At 32.3% G+C, this 14,091-nt stretch overlaps 1 protein-coding gene across 1 annotated transcript; it reads left to right on the top strand.

The window, feature by feature from the left end:
- Positions 1–1,049: 1,049 nt before the first annotated feature.
- LOC134271678 (uncharacterized) lies at positions 1,050–12,352 on the top strand. The gene is made up of 9 exons (XM_062753890.1): positions 1,050–1,104; positions 1,377–1,528; positions 1,651–1,690; positions 7,674–7,872; positions 8,850–9,100; positions 10,054–10,264; positions 11,231–11,442; positions 11,744–11,854; positions 12,156–12,352. The coding sequence occupies exons 1-9, from the start codon at positions 1,050–1,052 to the stop codon at positions 12,329–12,331; spliced, it is 1,407 nt and encodes a 468-aa protein (XP_062609874.1). The 3' UTR covers positions 12,332–12,352.
- The last annotated feature ends 1,739 nt before the right edge of the window (positions 12,353–14,091 follow it).

Here is a 14,091-nt window from a genome sequence, read left to right as displayed (position 1 = left end):
TGTCGTGTCCCTATAAGTGAGAAATTTATCAGATGAACGTTAAAAATCTAACAAACAAACAAATAAATAACAGACATATATACATATACAGTATTTAACCAAACACTAATTGATATAATTCTGTAAAGGAACGAAAGAAAGCATAGTCACGTACGGTCATTTGATAGACAATCAGACAAAGGACATCATACCAACATATGTCTTCATAATGGACAAATTAAAAAATGAAGTTGTTATGCAAAGTTCAGGCTTTTCCAAATACATCGCAAATGAGATGTTCAGATGTTTACATATATCAGAAGCAGCTGTAATTAGGACCCTCTGATTCTTATGTCTACGGAAACGATATTCCATTGATTTCTTTCATTTTTATCACACTTTAATTTAAAATTTTCACACAACTTCAGCACAACAGGTATAGACCCTACGGACTTGTGGCTTGGTCTCCATAACATTAATGACAGACCTTGGAACTGGAATGGCGATCCATCCGTGGCTACAACAATTATTGGTGCTCCTTCGGGAGAAGAGTGTTTTCTGATATTTACGTTCGGCACTCAGTTCTGGCGAGATTGTGACTTCTCAGACCCATCTAGTATCTCTGGTGCCTTGTGCTACAAAGAAGGTATGTATACTGTATGCAAGGGAATTTTGGACCTTTTTTTTTTCGCCCAGGTCCTTTCGCCCTCGCCCTAATCCTAATCATACGTTCGGCGAATTTAAACGTGGAGATTTCATCAAACAAATTATAGTTTTTTAAACATTAAACAAAACGTCCAATGATAGCGCATTTTTTTAAATGTACATGTACGATACCAAAGCAGAAAATGTGTTCATAAAATAGTAATTAACACAATTTTTTTAGCTTAATTGGTGTCATTTTTTCCTTGAGATATAAGCAAACTTTTTTTCTGTATGTTATTATAACAAAAATTGTTTTTTTTTTGATAGCAGAGCATGGATATTAAAAGGTAATTAATTACCAAACTTTTTAGCAAAAAGAACTTTTCCCATTACTACTAATTTTTTTTTCGGAATTTGGCAACGCAATGTCCGCAGAAGAAATCAAACAAGAGCTCTATGTAAGCCCAAAGGACACCAACGGTAAATAGTTTATTCGGTTATTTTGGATAATACATACATAATTGTTTTCTAATAGTATAAGCAATTATAATTATTTATATGAGTTATTATATTAGTCATGAATAATAATAAAAACATTCATTAAATTACGGCTTCTTTTTAGGAATAACGATTCAGTGAATATTGGTTAATGAAAAACAATCAAATAATTATTGCAAATAAATATCACAGCAACTTCATTTGATTTGATTATAATTTTTTATTGATAATGAGATTCATACTTTGATTTCTAGCGTTTAAACTGACAAAGATCAGTGTATACGAGGATCGTCCCGCGGCTGTGGCTATGGGGGCTGTTGGAATTGGTGTACTTGCATCAGTAATTATTTTTATCGTCCTACTAGACTGCCAACAAATGGTGAAGCTGTGTTCCAAAGAACAGAAAGTAGCGATGGGAACTAAAAACTAATCTTTCTCCATATATTACCAGTGACAAATTGAAGTTGAAAAAGGGGGGGGGTGGTACTGTTGTACTTTTATCGTTAATTGTTTTCTTCGTCTTGCTAGACTGCTACCAAATGGAAAAGTACTGTTCCAAACAACAAAGGTCAGCAAGAAACTGAAAACAAAAACTGATTCTTTTAAAAGCACATTCATTGTGTTGTTAAGCAAAGGATGCAATTCCTTTTATTGTAATGGATTAAGGATCTCCACATATTAAACAAATAACCATGTTTTGCTTCATTCATTGTTGGTTAAAATTTTAAATTAGACGAACTGTAACAGTTACGTATGTTCATGTACCCATGTAAGACATTTTGCGTATGTTTATGTAATCATTTAAATGTAAACTTTTAGCAACAAGAACATATCCAAATATTTATTTTGATTGAATAAACATTTCTTTGGACCACTAACTGAACGAGACGCAAGCAAGCTTTGTTGTTAACTGCAGGGAGTGAGGAAAGTATTCTTTAATTAAGTACATGTAAGTGCTTTAATATTGTTACATATTCAAATATGTTTGAAATAATTTCTTTCAGATAAAAAGCTTTCTTTAAAGCAGCATTTGCTGCCTTCTTCATGACAGATTTTCAATGGATCGGGGCTTTTCTTAAGATAACTAGTATTATTGGTCTTTGAGAATCATTAACAATGAAATATTTAGACATAACGAACAGTATTTAATTTCAAAAGTCCATTTAACATTACAAATCAGGAGCAGAGCAAACATGGACCCCTAAAACATCAGAGGTAGGATCAGATGACATGGAGGAGTAAGAATCCCCTGCCGACCGGTCACACCCACCGTGTGCTCCTTGTCGTGGTCGGAAAAAACGGGTTAATCTGTCGAAATCCAGTTTGTAAATAATGGAACTAACTATTAGTATAAGAAACGTCAGTCAGCTAATTGACTAAAAAATTGTTTATGGTATTTTTTCAGAAAATATTTTTAAAAAATACATTTATAATAGTATATAATCATGATGTTGTATGATATAACAATGAGATGTAAATCAAAAGGTTAAATGTAATATACAATAAAAAAAGATGTTATTGAGCTTATGAAACTTTTATCAAATCTCGATATCAAATAATATAATATAATTTCCCGAAATTAAATATTCTGCATACTGTTCTTTTAACAGGAGCAGAACTATACATGTCATTCATAAATTCTTCACAAAACCAGCACAGCTGCTGTAAACACACAGTATCGACATTGCCTTCAAACAAATTAAGGATACAACTCTGAACTGAAATAATGGGGAACCTATGGCGTCCAGTACACCCACTGCCGCTCCTTTTACTCGAGGAGTAGTATTCGGATCTGGATAAAATGCAGCTACATAGATTATATTTAATATCAAACAATACTGCTGTATATTTCATTGACATTTGTAAAAAATGCTCTTTTCAATTCAAATATTTGTTGATATCATTTTTGGGCAAATACAGAGCAAAGTACATTCTGGCAGAGAAATGAGGATTGGTACTTGAAGTAAAAATATACGATGGTATAAATGCAGCTATATAGATCCATCCAAGGTCTCTGTTGCAATATGCGAATATATTTTGGTGCAAATGTGTATGATAACATGATATATATAATATATTATATGGAGAAGCATCTGAGGTTTAACGAAAGTAAAAAGGATAGTATTTAGTTTACCAAATAATACCACAACAAATATTTATTAAGAAAGTATTGTTACACATAATACCTTATTTAGCATTAGTAGTTTGTTCAAACCTCCTCACTTATAATAAAGCGTTTGTAGTCCATGAACTCATTCGACCTGTACATGCCTACATGTCCTTTGTTTTGAAACAAAAATCTTTTTTTTTTTTTTTATTTTTGTCAAGACTAAGAAATATTTATTTTCCTTTTTAACAAACTACCTACTCAACAATTATTTATTATTATTATTATTATGGAAATAAAATATTTCAAGGTTACATATCAATTTCCTTTAATTACGTGCATTATTACCCGACACTAGTTACATCATAGCTTCTTGCTGCGTTTCTGAAAGAAATATAGTTAACCTATTTTTGCAGTGATCAGCTTAATTCTACAAAAGGACATAAACCATTACCTCAAGAATCCAGGAGACTGGTAAAGAACGCATTAAAATCAGAGGAGATAAGATTTAAAACTTTCTGTATCAGCAATAAGAACTGAAATCCTGGGCCTAGAATACTATTCACGGGACATTATAAGAAAAGGTTTATCATACGCAACTCCCTTGTCTTCTTGAAATGGTTTCTAAAAATTCACAGAGACCCGCTAAGCCATCAGTTATTTGCTTCTCAGCATTATAAAGGATTAAAGGATTAAAAAGGCTTTAATATGAAAATTTTTCTATCTGAACTTCAGTTGAAACATACAGTATATAAAGCTTAATGAACATTTTTACCTCCTGCGTAATATGATGTTTAGGCTATTAAAGGTTTGAAAGATCAATAGCATTTGCAAAGAAAAAATAGGAGAGAGAAAAGTGTTAATGAAGAAATTTAATCTCTTTTTGCCTCTTCGTCACTTAAGTTAAAATTCTACGCATATAAACGTATCTTTTCTCAAGATAAAAGATATTCAAAAGTCTTGACTTCTTTGTGCTAAATATTTAAAATAGACTACCTCACTTATAAATATATATTGAAAATTATTTTTTTTTAATGAACAGGCACGTAGTATCCGGGGGGGCCAGGGGGGGGGGGCTGCCCCCCCCCCCCCCCCGGCTTTTTTTCCCAACATTACCTTTGCTATAGAAAATGTCTATTGAAAAGATGGTTGGCCCCCCCATTTTTTACCACAGTATATACATAGCAAGAAAATATAGGAAAAAATTGGAAGTGAAAGGAAGTTTGCCTTGAAGAAAGTTGGCCACTACCCCCCCCCCCTTGCTTGCCAACTTTTTTAGGTAAAGTAAAAAAAAAAATTACTCAGGTTGCCCCCCCCCCACTTTCAAAAACGATGCTACGTGCCTGATGAAAGAAGACTTTTGAGCATTATAAAATTAAATTGACTGATGGTTCATTGACAACAAGGAACATTTTATGTTATTAAATATTACATGAGATAATGTCATTTTCTCACTGGGACACCAGCAATCATTTCTAACGCCAATCATTATGTAACTTTGCGTTTCCCGAATTTTAAATATTCAAAAGCTGATATTTGGGTTTGCCCCTTGATGCAAATTTACATTTTGAAAATGTACAGTTTTTTTCGCAGAATACTTATATGATTGTTAAATTAACAAATTAATTATTGCTATAAATATTGTTTTCTAGGGGTAAGGGAATATTCTTTCATAAATTTTTATATCAGATGTGGGTTTCGTTTGCACCAGTCTTAGAGTTGTAGGGAACAAAAAGAATGATATAAATGTATAAATTACATTATTGATTAAATGTTTTTATATATGGGATAAGAATTGAAAATTTTATTAAAACCTAAAGCTTAATTAGTTGAATAAGTACACATTTTGCATGTTCTATAAAATAGATACCGGGTGTATAATAATATTGTATGGATTTTTTTCAATTTATAATTTTATATTTTCATCATTTGAATTGAAAACTGTTGCAAAAGTTAAGTTTTCAAGAAACGTTAGAATGAATTCATGAATTTACTCAATTTTTGTTAACCTTCGTGGTTAATTGGATTCAAAACTTTAAAGTTGAAATTAATTTCCTTTATTTAACAACAAAGACCCTTCCAGATCGAAACAATTGACTTTTCAAAACACCTTATGTACATTATCCTGCCATGTATGAATAATGAAAAAACATGTCGCGTTCCCTCTTAAATAATTTCCATTAATTCCAATTGTCAGAGTCCTACCTATTTTTTTATGACGGTTGCAGCTCGTTGCTACATGATCAATAAAGAACTTTCCAAGGGATTACTTCTCATTTGGGTTTTTCAGTGAATTACCGATATTTTTTAATGTGAGTGTTTACAACTCTAGAGAAAAGCGCAGATATGGTGTGATTGAAGAATGGATTTTTTGAAAAACGGAAAAAAATCAAAACACATATATCAGATGGAGCATTTTATGAAAATATATATCATTGTTTCTGCTTTTCTACAAGGTAAGAGACTTATTCAGACTATTCCAACGATCTAATTATCTTGGTATTTTTATGTTTAAAAATATGTTTGAATTCGAAGTAAATTCTCAATAAAACCAAACGTTTTTGCGTATGATGTATATATCACATTTAATATTTGTTGCCGCTTGTTTTGTATCAGAATGAAAACTTCGTTTTTAAATGCAGTGTTATTGAAATGAATAATGATTGTGCAGTAATTTTTTGTGTGTGAATAGGAGAATATCTGTGGCAGACATTAGGTCTGGCATTTTGAAAAAAACTCAGTTGTTTCCATCATATATTAAATAGTACAAAATACAATGTAGGAGCAGAGTAAAAACGGACCTCCAAAACATCAAAGGTGGGATCAGGTGCCATGGAGGAGTAAGCATCCCCTCCATTTTCCATTTCATGATTGGGAAAAAACTATAAAAAAAAAATCCCTCGAGAATTTTGTGTAATCTAAAAATGAAAGAAGATAACGAACAGTGATCAAACATCTCAAAAGATCTATAAAAAATAAACAAAATTGTATAGAGGGCTAAAAGAACCTCTGGAAATATTAGAGCTGGATCAGGGGCTTAGTAGGATAACACATCCCCTGTTAACCGGCCGCAGCCGCCGTGAGCCCTATAAGTTCATAGACGGAACATTCTATATTCGAAGTCAGTACAATAACAAAGGCCTTACAAAATATATGTAACAAGTCAGCCAAAGCATGTACAAATGATTAGGTTATTTTTGCTCAAAAGGCCATTATAATGACCAAAGAATTTACAAAATGCTGACGTAAAACGAATTATTGAAATACCTGCAACATCAACTTATCTGATAGTAGCCTGTCTAAGTTTAAAAACTAATTATATTCGGCGCATGTTTTTGAGTATAAGATAGAGGTACTGTGAGCAATGAGCCCACTAAGTGATACCCCCGCCTCTAATATGAATGTAATAACAATGTCCATGTTTTGCTATGGGAATCCTAAAATATGTGTCGGATGAAATAGTAAACTAGCAGGTAACAATGGCAATTTGTAATAAAGATTCTGTGAAAGTCACTTGAAATTTCACTCAGTGGTATGAGAGGAGTTGCGGATAAGAGATGGGAACCCCAAAGCGTAACAAACGGACATCCCGATTATTACAGGTATATACCCTCCCGCTTTTCAAGTGGTGGGCATAATAAGTTAAAAACACCATCTGCAGGTTATAGCGTCATATTACTCTTAAATAAAGAGGTCATATTACTCTATAAATAAAGAAAATTTACCTTGAAAAAGTTTGCAAAACAACTTAGTCTATAGTTGACCCTTGTCGTGTGTAGTCAGTTAAATATCCTAAGGTCACACACATGTGACAGACACTTGTCTATAGTATCTATATGCCCCCCACTTGAAAAGCGGGAGGGTATATAGTAATTGCTATAGCAATAAATACATACCTTATTATTACCTTCTACTAATTAATAGTTGCACTAGTTCGTTATAATTTCAATGTCTTTCTTTTTACGAATCAGTCGATACAAGATATTTCTTAATAGCATACAGAGACTAAACGATTGGATTTTAAAAACATGTAGTGGGTATTACAATACAAAAGTAGGAAAAAGGGTGTGTCGATCCGAGATTTAAAAAAAAAATAAACCGGTATATAGAAACGAGCCGGAATGTCCATCTTTAAAGTACCTGCGATGAAAAGGTTGCTCAAACAAATTTGATAACGTATCTTTTTTATCTTAGATTATTGACATATTGGTTTACAATATTAAACGATTGTGACCATTCGGCAGGGGATGCTCACTCCATCACAGTACGTGATCCCACCTCTGATGTTTCGGGGGTCCGTGTTTGCCCTGATTCTTTTTTTGTATTGTTTATTGGACTTTTGAGCTTAATACTGAGGGTTATCTCCATATACTTCATAAATGTACGTAATTTATTATTTAATTGATAGCTAGACGACTTCTAATTTTATTATTCTTTTGACCAGGGACTTCCTGTTTATCCTGCTTAGAATGGGTTTCCTCCCTTGATGGAAAATACCGGAAACACTGTTACTGGTTTAACCGTATCTCTTCAAGAACTGCCTTTGAAGCAGACGAGTACTGCGCTCAGTATGGTGGCCGTTTGGCGCCCTACATCGACAGCTACCAATTTAATTTTCTTCTCAAGCTTCGACCACCTACAGCGTAAGTCATCCTCCCAATCTGTTACCTTTCCCCTTATTTCAGTTGAAAATGTTTCTCTTAATTTTTGTATAAAGTGTTCAGTGTTGAGTATTGTCACTGATATTATTTATTGATAATTGATCAAAAACGCCTATTTTTTTTTTTATTTTAAATGACTGTGAATATGGTGAAAGATCATTATTAAATTGGTAAACGTGTGTTTGAAAGAAAATCCGTTATACAAAATTAATGCAAAGCTGGTATAATTAATATGCAAAGGCAACTTTTGTTTTGTAATCTATTCCAGTATATAACACCGCATGCTCCTAAAATCAATTTGTCCTCCATTAAAAATTATATTTTAATCGAACAAATAAGTAAACAAACGAATGGAGAGAACAATCGTATGTATTTATGCATACTGTTCAATCCAATTCACTCAATAAAATATATTTTAAGGTCAAGATCTAGTAAATAACTTTAGACTAATGTTTTGATGCTAGATCAATCATGACGTCATAATCAATTTCAGCTTTTTTCCCCCGTACTTTACGGCTTTAGCAGAATAATGTAGAAAATAGGGTATTTTTATGACATTCAATTTAAAATCACATGAAAAGTAAATTATATTAAACTATATTAAATTTGATATTTATTTAAAGAAGAGGCCAGGAACATACTAATTACCATTTTCTGAGAGACTGTAGGCAATCTGGATACATTTTCTTTGTCGAATATGAAGGTAACTCCCATATTCATGACTTGTTTTCTTAATATTTCATTGAAAATGACAATTTAAAATACAGTTTTTTATCTTGTTTACCTACAAATTATGCCCCGAAACACCTTATTTGACCAAGCTGAAGTTGTAAAGCATCAATAAAGGAATTCATTTCTCAAGTTTGATAAATCTGTAGGCACCTTTCATTTACTAGATCTTGACCTTAAACTAAAAAAAAAAAACACAAATAAGTATGTCCTGCAAATATTATTTTCAGAGTAGAAACATATATTGGAACTATGGACGTTATCAAAGAGGACACGTGGGTAAATTTTGATGGTAGTAGTATCCCTGGAAATGAATTTTTATTCACAATGACAAATTATCCAGTGAGCCAACCAAATGGCGACACAGACCAAAACTGTGCTGTAATTAATTCCAAATCGCATGGTGGAGTGTATCACGACAATCAAACACAAGACAAGGAGTGCTCCTTCACAACAACTGATATGCTGTGTTACATGGAAGGTATATGAATGTATTAAAGCGTTCATTGTATAAATTCTTAACATGAAATTACTAGCACGACATAATTATCATGAATATTATATGTAGCTATATTTCACAATTTCAATCTATTTTGAAAAATAAGAATCATTTTTTTTTAAATCATCTACATTTTTTTCCATATAGTATCTGTTGAATATATTTAAATAAAGTATACTCGTAGTAATATTCGAGATTACATTTTAAAACAGTTTCAACTTTCTTTGGTACTGTCTTCCCACAATTATTTATTTAAGTAGAAAATTAAATGGTTATTAAACCATTTTTTTTAATTAAAATTTGTGGGAAAACAGTTCTATCGACCTTATTTTTTAGAGATGGAAATCTTGCTTTCGTTTTCAGATGTAAAAATACTGATATGATATTTTACAAAGACTAGAGATAATCTAATATTCAACTCATTAAATGCTTCAATGATACCTGAAACTGTTAAACATAACTCTAATGAATGAGTGACTAACAGTATTTAACATTAGAATTAAATCTAATAAAAAATCAAAGAGCTCATGACTTTCTTTCTCATTCTAACAATCTTAGACACTGTAGATTCTTATTTTTTCTAGAATTTATTATCGCAAATGTGAAATTATTATATTATCAAAAATCGCGAGAATGATAATTCGCGAATGGACGGTTGATCAAGAGATTTTACATAGATTTCAACACCATAAAAATAAAGTCGAGTTATTGTATTTCGCGTGTGTCGCTTCTTGCGAAATTACGTTAATTTCACGCGTATATTTACGAATCTTAAATATGCACGACTGAAAACGACATGCGCACGAAAAGTGAAGATAATTAACAGTTTTCAGTCAATGCACGAATTCTTTGAAAATTAAAGTGACAAAGCAAAATTAAAGCTGATTACCTGTAAAGTCGGATATATGTTATGTCATGTTTTGTTACATTTTCAGATTGGACCCGTCAATGTTTATCTTGGAACTCCACAGCCGACCAGAAACACAGGCGTCACTGCTATTGGATGACGTCAAAGGCTGTCAATCAGACCACGTGGTCTGTAAAAGACGCCATGGACAAGTGTCGGTGTGAGGGTGGGCAGTTATCTCCCGTTATAGATGATAGCCAGTTCTCATTTATAACGAACCTTATAAGATCTATTGCCAAGTGAGTTTCTTATCCTCAGACATTTATGTGATTAAGCTTATAGTAAAAAGAAAGATCTGAAATATGAATTATCGTTTCTTTGTTAAAAATTACATTGATTTCATGAAACTGTTGTTCGTATATTTCCCATTTAGAAAAAAAAAATTCGTATGACGACTCTGCGAATCCATTACATGTTCGATATTCATTGTTAATAATGCTACATAAATTCAATTCTGAAAAATCAATAAAAATCTATGATCAGAGACGTCTCCCCAGAAAATTCAGATATGGGATCAGGTGCCATGTAGGAGTGAGCCTCCCCCTTCGACCAGACACACACATTCTCAGTCCTTAATTTTGATCAGGTAGACAGAATACTACGTTGTCAAATTAATCATGACAAAATTAGTATGAAGTCAGAATTCACAAAATGTTGGCTTTAAATGAATGTACTGAAATCCCTCTAATCTTAACTTATTTGTCAGTGAAATGTCTCATTTTAAAAACTGATCGTACTCAGAGGAAATATATTTTTTTCTAAAATTGACATTCTTTTTATTTCGTGGTAACTGAGATATATCGAGTCGAATTATTATATAACTATTGTTAATTTATGAAACGTCGTCAGTAGATCTAAATGTCGACCCCATGGTCACATTCAATGTTTACTTCTCATGTAGACAATTCAGATTTGAAGTGTATATTATATTGTTTATCGATTTTTAGTGAATGTTGAAGGGTTAAAGTATAAAATAATATGGAAATGAAGATGGAAAAAGTCACCACACATCTTAAATCTGTATAAAACATACCATGATATATTGTAATGAGTTGTCCAAAATATCACAGATACGTGACTGCATCTACAAATACATTTGATAAAATTGTGTATGTGATATTAAAATGATGTTTGTTTGATGATCGTTTTGCAAAGTATTTTTTAATCAGGGTTAAATGTCTTAGTTTCACTTTCACAATCATCAGCTCAACAGGTATAAACACAGAGTTGTGGCTTGGTGTTCATAACATCAAAGGTACGCCTAGGAACTGGAATATTGAGCCTATGGCGGCTGCAATGATGACCGCTCCCTCGGGAGAATTGTGTTTTCTGACATCGACCGATGGAACCCAGTTATGGAGACAGTGCAGCTTTACAGACCCCTCTTTTGTCTCTGGTGCCCTTTGTTTCAAAGAGGGTGAGTAGTGTTTTCTCAAGGTATGAAGTTTAAACAGAAAATGTTTGAAAAAAAATTCCGTAATTTACATGAACCCTAACACGTATAATTATTGTCACATAACGGCTAATGTAGACTTTCAAACATTCTCACGCTATATTTAAAATTCATTAATATTTTTGTTATCACTATGCGGTTAATGAAATGATGGTATTATTATAGAGTAGATGCTTGTCGCACACATGCAGATTTCATTAAAAAGGGAATTAGAAAAATAATTAATTCTTTAATAATAAAAATGCGCTTTGTTCCATTTGGAAAGGATTTGTAAGCAGTGCTATCAGACCCAAGAGTTCATTTAATGGCAATACTACCATCACGTCTATAGAAGAAATAATAAAAGAACTCCATGTTAACCCAAGGGACACGAATGGTGAGTCTTTTGAACTATTTTTAAACGAAACTGACTTCAGAAAAATAAGTTGATGTCAATGGACTTTAAAAATTATCATTTAACAAATTCTACATTCTTTATAATAAAGTTCCCTGTAAAAGTATCCTTGAATCAAATTTTGACTAACATACATCACAAAAATTTTTATCCAATAAGCTGTCAAATACTAATGATGATTACGGATAATTCTGTTTACTAGGTGAATACAGAAGTCTCGTGGCGCGTGGAAATAATTTATATTTATAGAAGTAGGTCTGTAGTATTTTTTTTATTTATTTAGCGTTTAAGCTGACAAAGATAAGTGTATACGAGGACCGTCCTGTAGCTGTGTGTATGGGGGGCATTGGTATCGCGGTACTGACCTTGTTCTTTGTCTTCATCGTCCTGTTAGACTGCCAGCGATTGGAGAACCTCTGTTCCAAACAAAAGACAGCAGCAATGGAAACTAAAAACTAACCTTTCTACAAACATGTATATCACGAGTGACATAATTGGAGTTCCTACAGATATTAAGCATAAGCATAAAAAACTATCACTTCAATCAATATTATCTTTGGTCTTCTTAGGGGCTCAAAATTTAAAATAAAAACATTTGCTCCTAGTTTGACACCATCAAGAATAAATAATTAAAATTTATTTTTCGAAACTCGGGTTGACATCTTCGGATTTAAATATACAGTAAAACTCGGTTATAACGAGGTCACTGGGGCATATGAAATTACTTCGCTATAACTGTAATTCGTTATATCGTATAAGAAATTCATTAAAATCATTTAGTTGGGGATCAAAAATGACTTCGCTATATCCGTGAATTCGCAATATCCGTGTTCGACACAATTGAACACAATTAAATATTTTTATTTCGATCAAAGTATAAAATAAACAAATAAAGTTTTTAATTTACATGAATGGTACAAGGCATAACATTTGTTATTGTTCCAGGTAACGTAAATGTTTTAAATCAAACTGTGTTTATTTTGATATGATACGTGATGGAGAGAGAAGGATGAGAGAAGATTGTATGACCGAAGCTAATTCCGTCTTTACAAAAAATTTAAACAAACAGCATCTTAATCTTGGCAGATAAGAACGTTCTGCTATCTCTGTAACGAAAAGTATAGACAACGAACAGTATTAAAGCTTGAATACAAACCTGGAGAAGAGCAAATGAACAAACACAAACCTCCTAAACATCGTCGGTGGGATCAGATGTCATGGAGGAGTAAGCATCCCCTGTCAACCTGTCACACCCAATGGGCGTCCTTTTTATGATCAGACAAACAGAAAAGTCCGTTGACAATTCAGTGTGCAAATATTTTTCAAACAATTGATATGAAGAAAGCCAAACATCATTCGCCACTTCATGATAGATTGCTATTATAGCTGAAAAAAAGTCATATTAAGACAGATTTTGTTGTTTTCCTTTCGATGAACAATCTCTGTGAATCGGCACATCTGAGTCCTGAATTTTATACTGTCTACATGATAAAAACATCGAGATAACGAACAGTATTCAAACTCAAAAGTTCATTGAGCAATACAAATCAAACGCACAGTAAACACGGACATCTAAACCATCATAGGTCGGATCAGGTGGAGGACCATGGAGGAATTAGCATACCTGCCGACTGGTGACATATAAAATAACATTTTGTTGATCAGTCATTTTCTATAACATGTATAGCCTTATATTTAATCAAACTTTTAAAATTGTAATTAAAACTGAAAAATGGATTTACTACATATATGTACGTTTATAATGTTTTTGTATACACGTTTATATGTATTAAATTTTGTTTTAACGTAATCATTTTTGAACTTCGGTTTTATTAGGTGGCATCCAAAGGACCAATCTCCACGTTCAACAACTTTAGGAATTCAAACTCTATGCATTGATTAAAATCAAAGACAATTCATGTCCACCATATGCTTTTCATATGTATTTAATAGAGAATCGCCTAAATTAATGAGAAATTTAGAAAAAAAATTAAGGTATGTTGTATATTTATAAATGCTTCGAACATATTCCAAATTTATGTTTAAATCCAATGGTTCTTCTTTTCTGTGCGCGAGTAGTCGTATTTCCCAATTTTAGAGCAGTATTATGAAAAATCTCATATATTTCGTGGACGAATGGCTTGGTGTAATGATGCATAATAACGGTAGTATAGTTTTTTCTGTTTTATTTCCTGCGAATTTTTTTTAAAAATTCCCAA

This window comes from Saccostrea cucullata, unplaced genomic scaffold (genome assembly GCF_032062105.1).
Source record: "Saccostrea cucullata isolate Sc308-1 unplaced genomic scaffold, CSIRO_AGI_Scuc_v1 ctg1765, whole genome shotgun sequence".
NCBI lineage: Eukaryota > Metazoa > Mollusca > Bivalvia > Ostreida > Ostreidae > Saccostrea > Saccostrea cuccullata.
This window is presented reverse-complemented; position numbering and strand designations above follow the sequence as displayed.

Coding starts and splice junctions, on each gene's coding strand:
- LOC134271678 (XM_062753890.1), top strand. CDS start 1,050: ATGTCCGCAGAAGAAATCAAACAAGAGCTCTATGTAAGCCCAAAGGAC. Junction 1,105..1,376: donor AAGCCCAAAGGACACCAACG/GTAAATAGTTTA, acceptor TTTGATTTCTAG/CGTTTAAACTGACAAAGATC. Junction 1,691..7,673: donor TACTGTTCCAAACAACAAAG/GTCAGCAAGAAA, acceptor TCTTTTGACCAG/GGACTTCCTGTTTATCCTGC.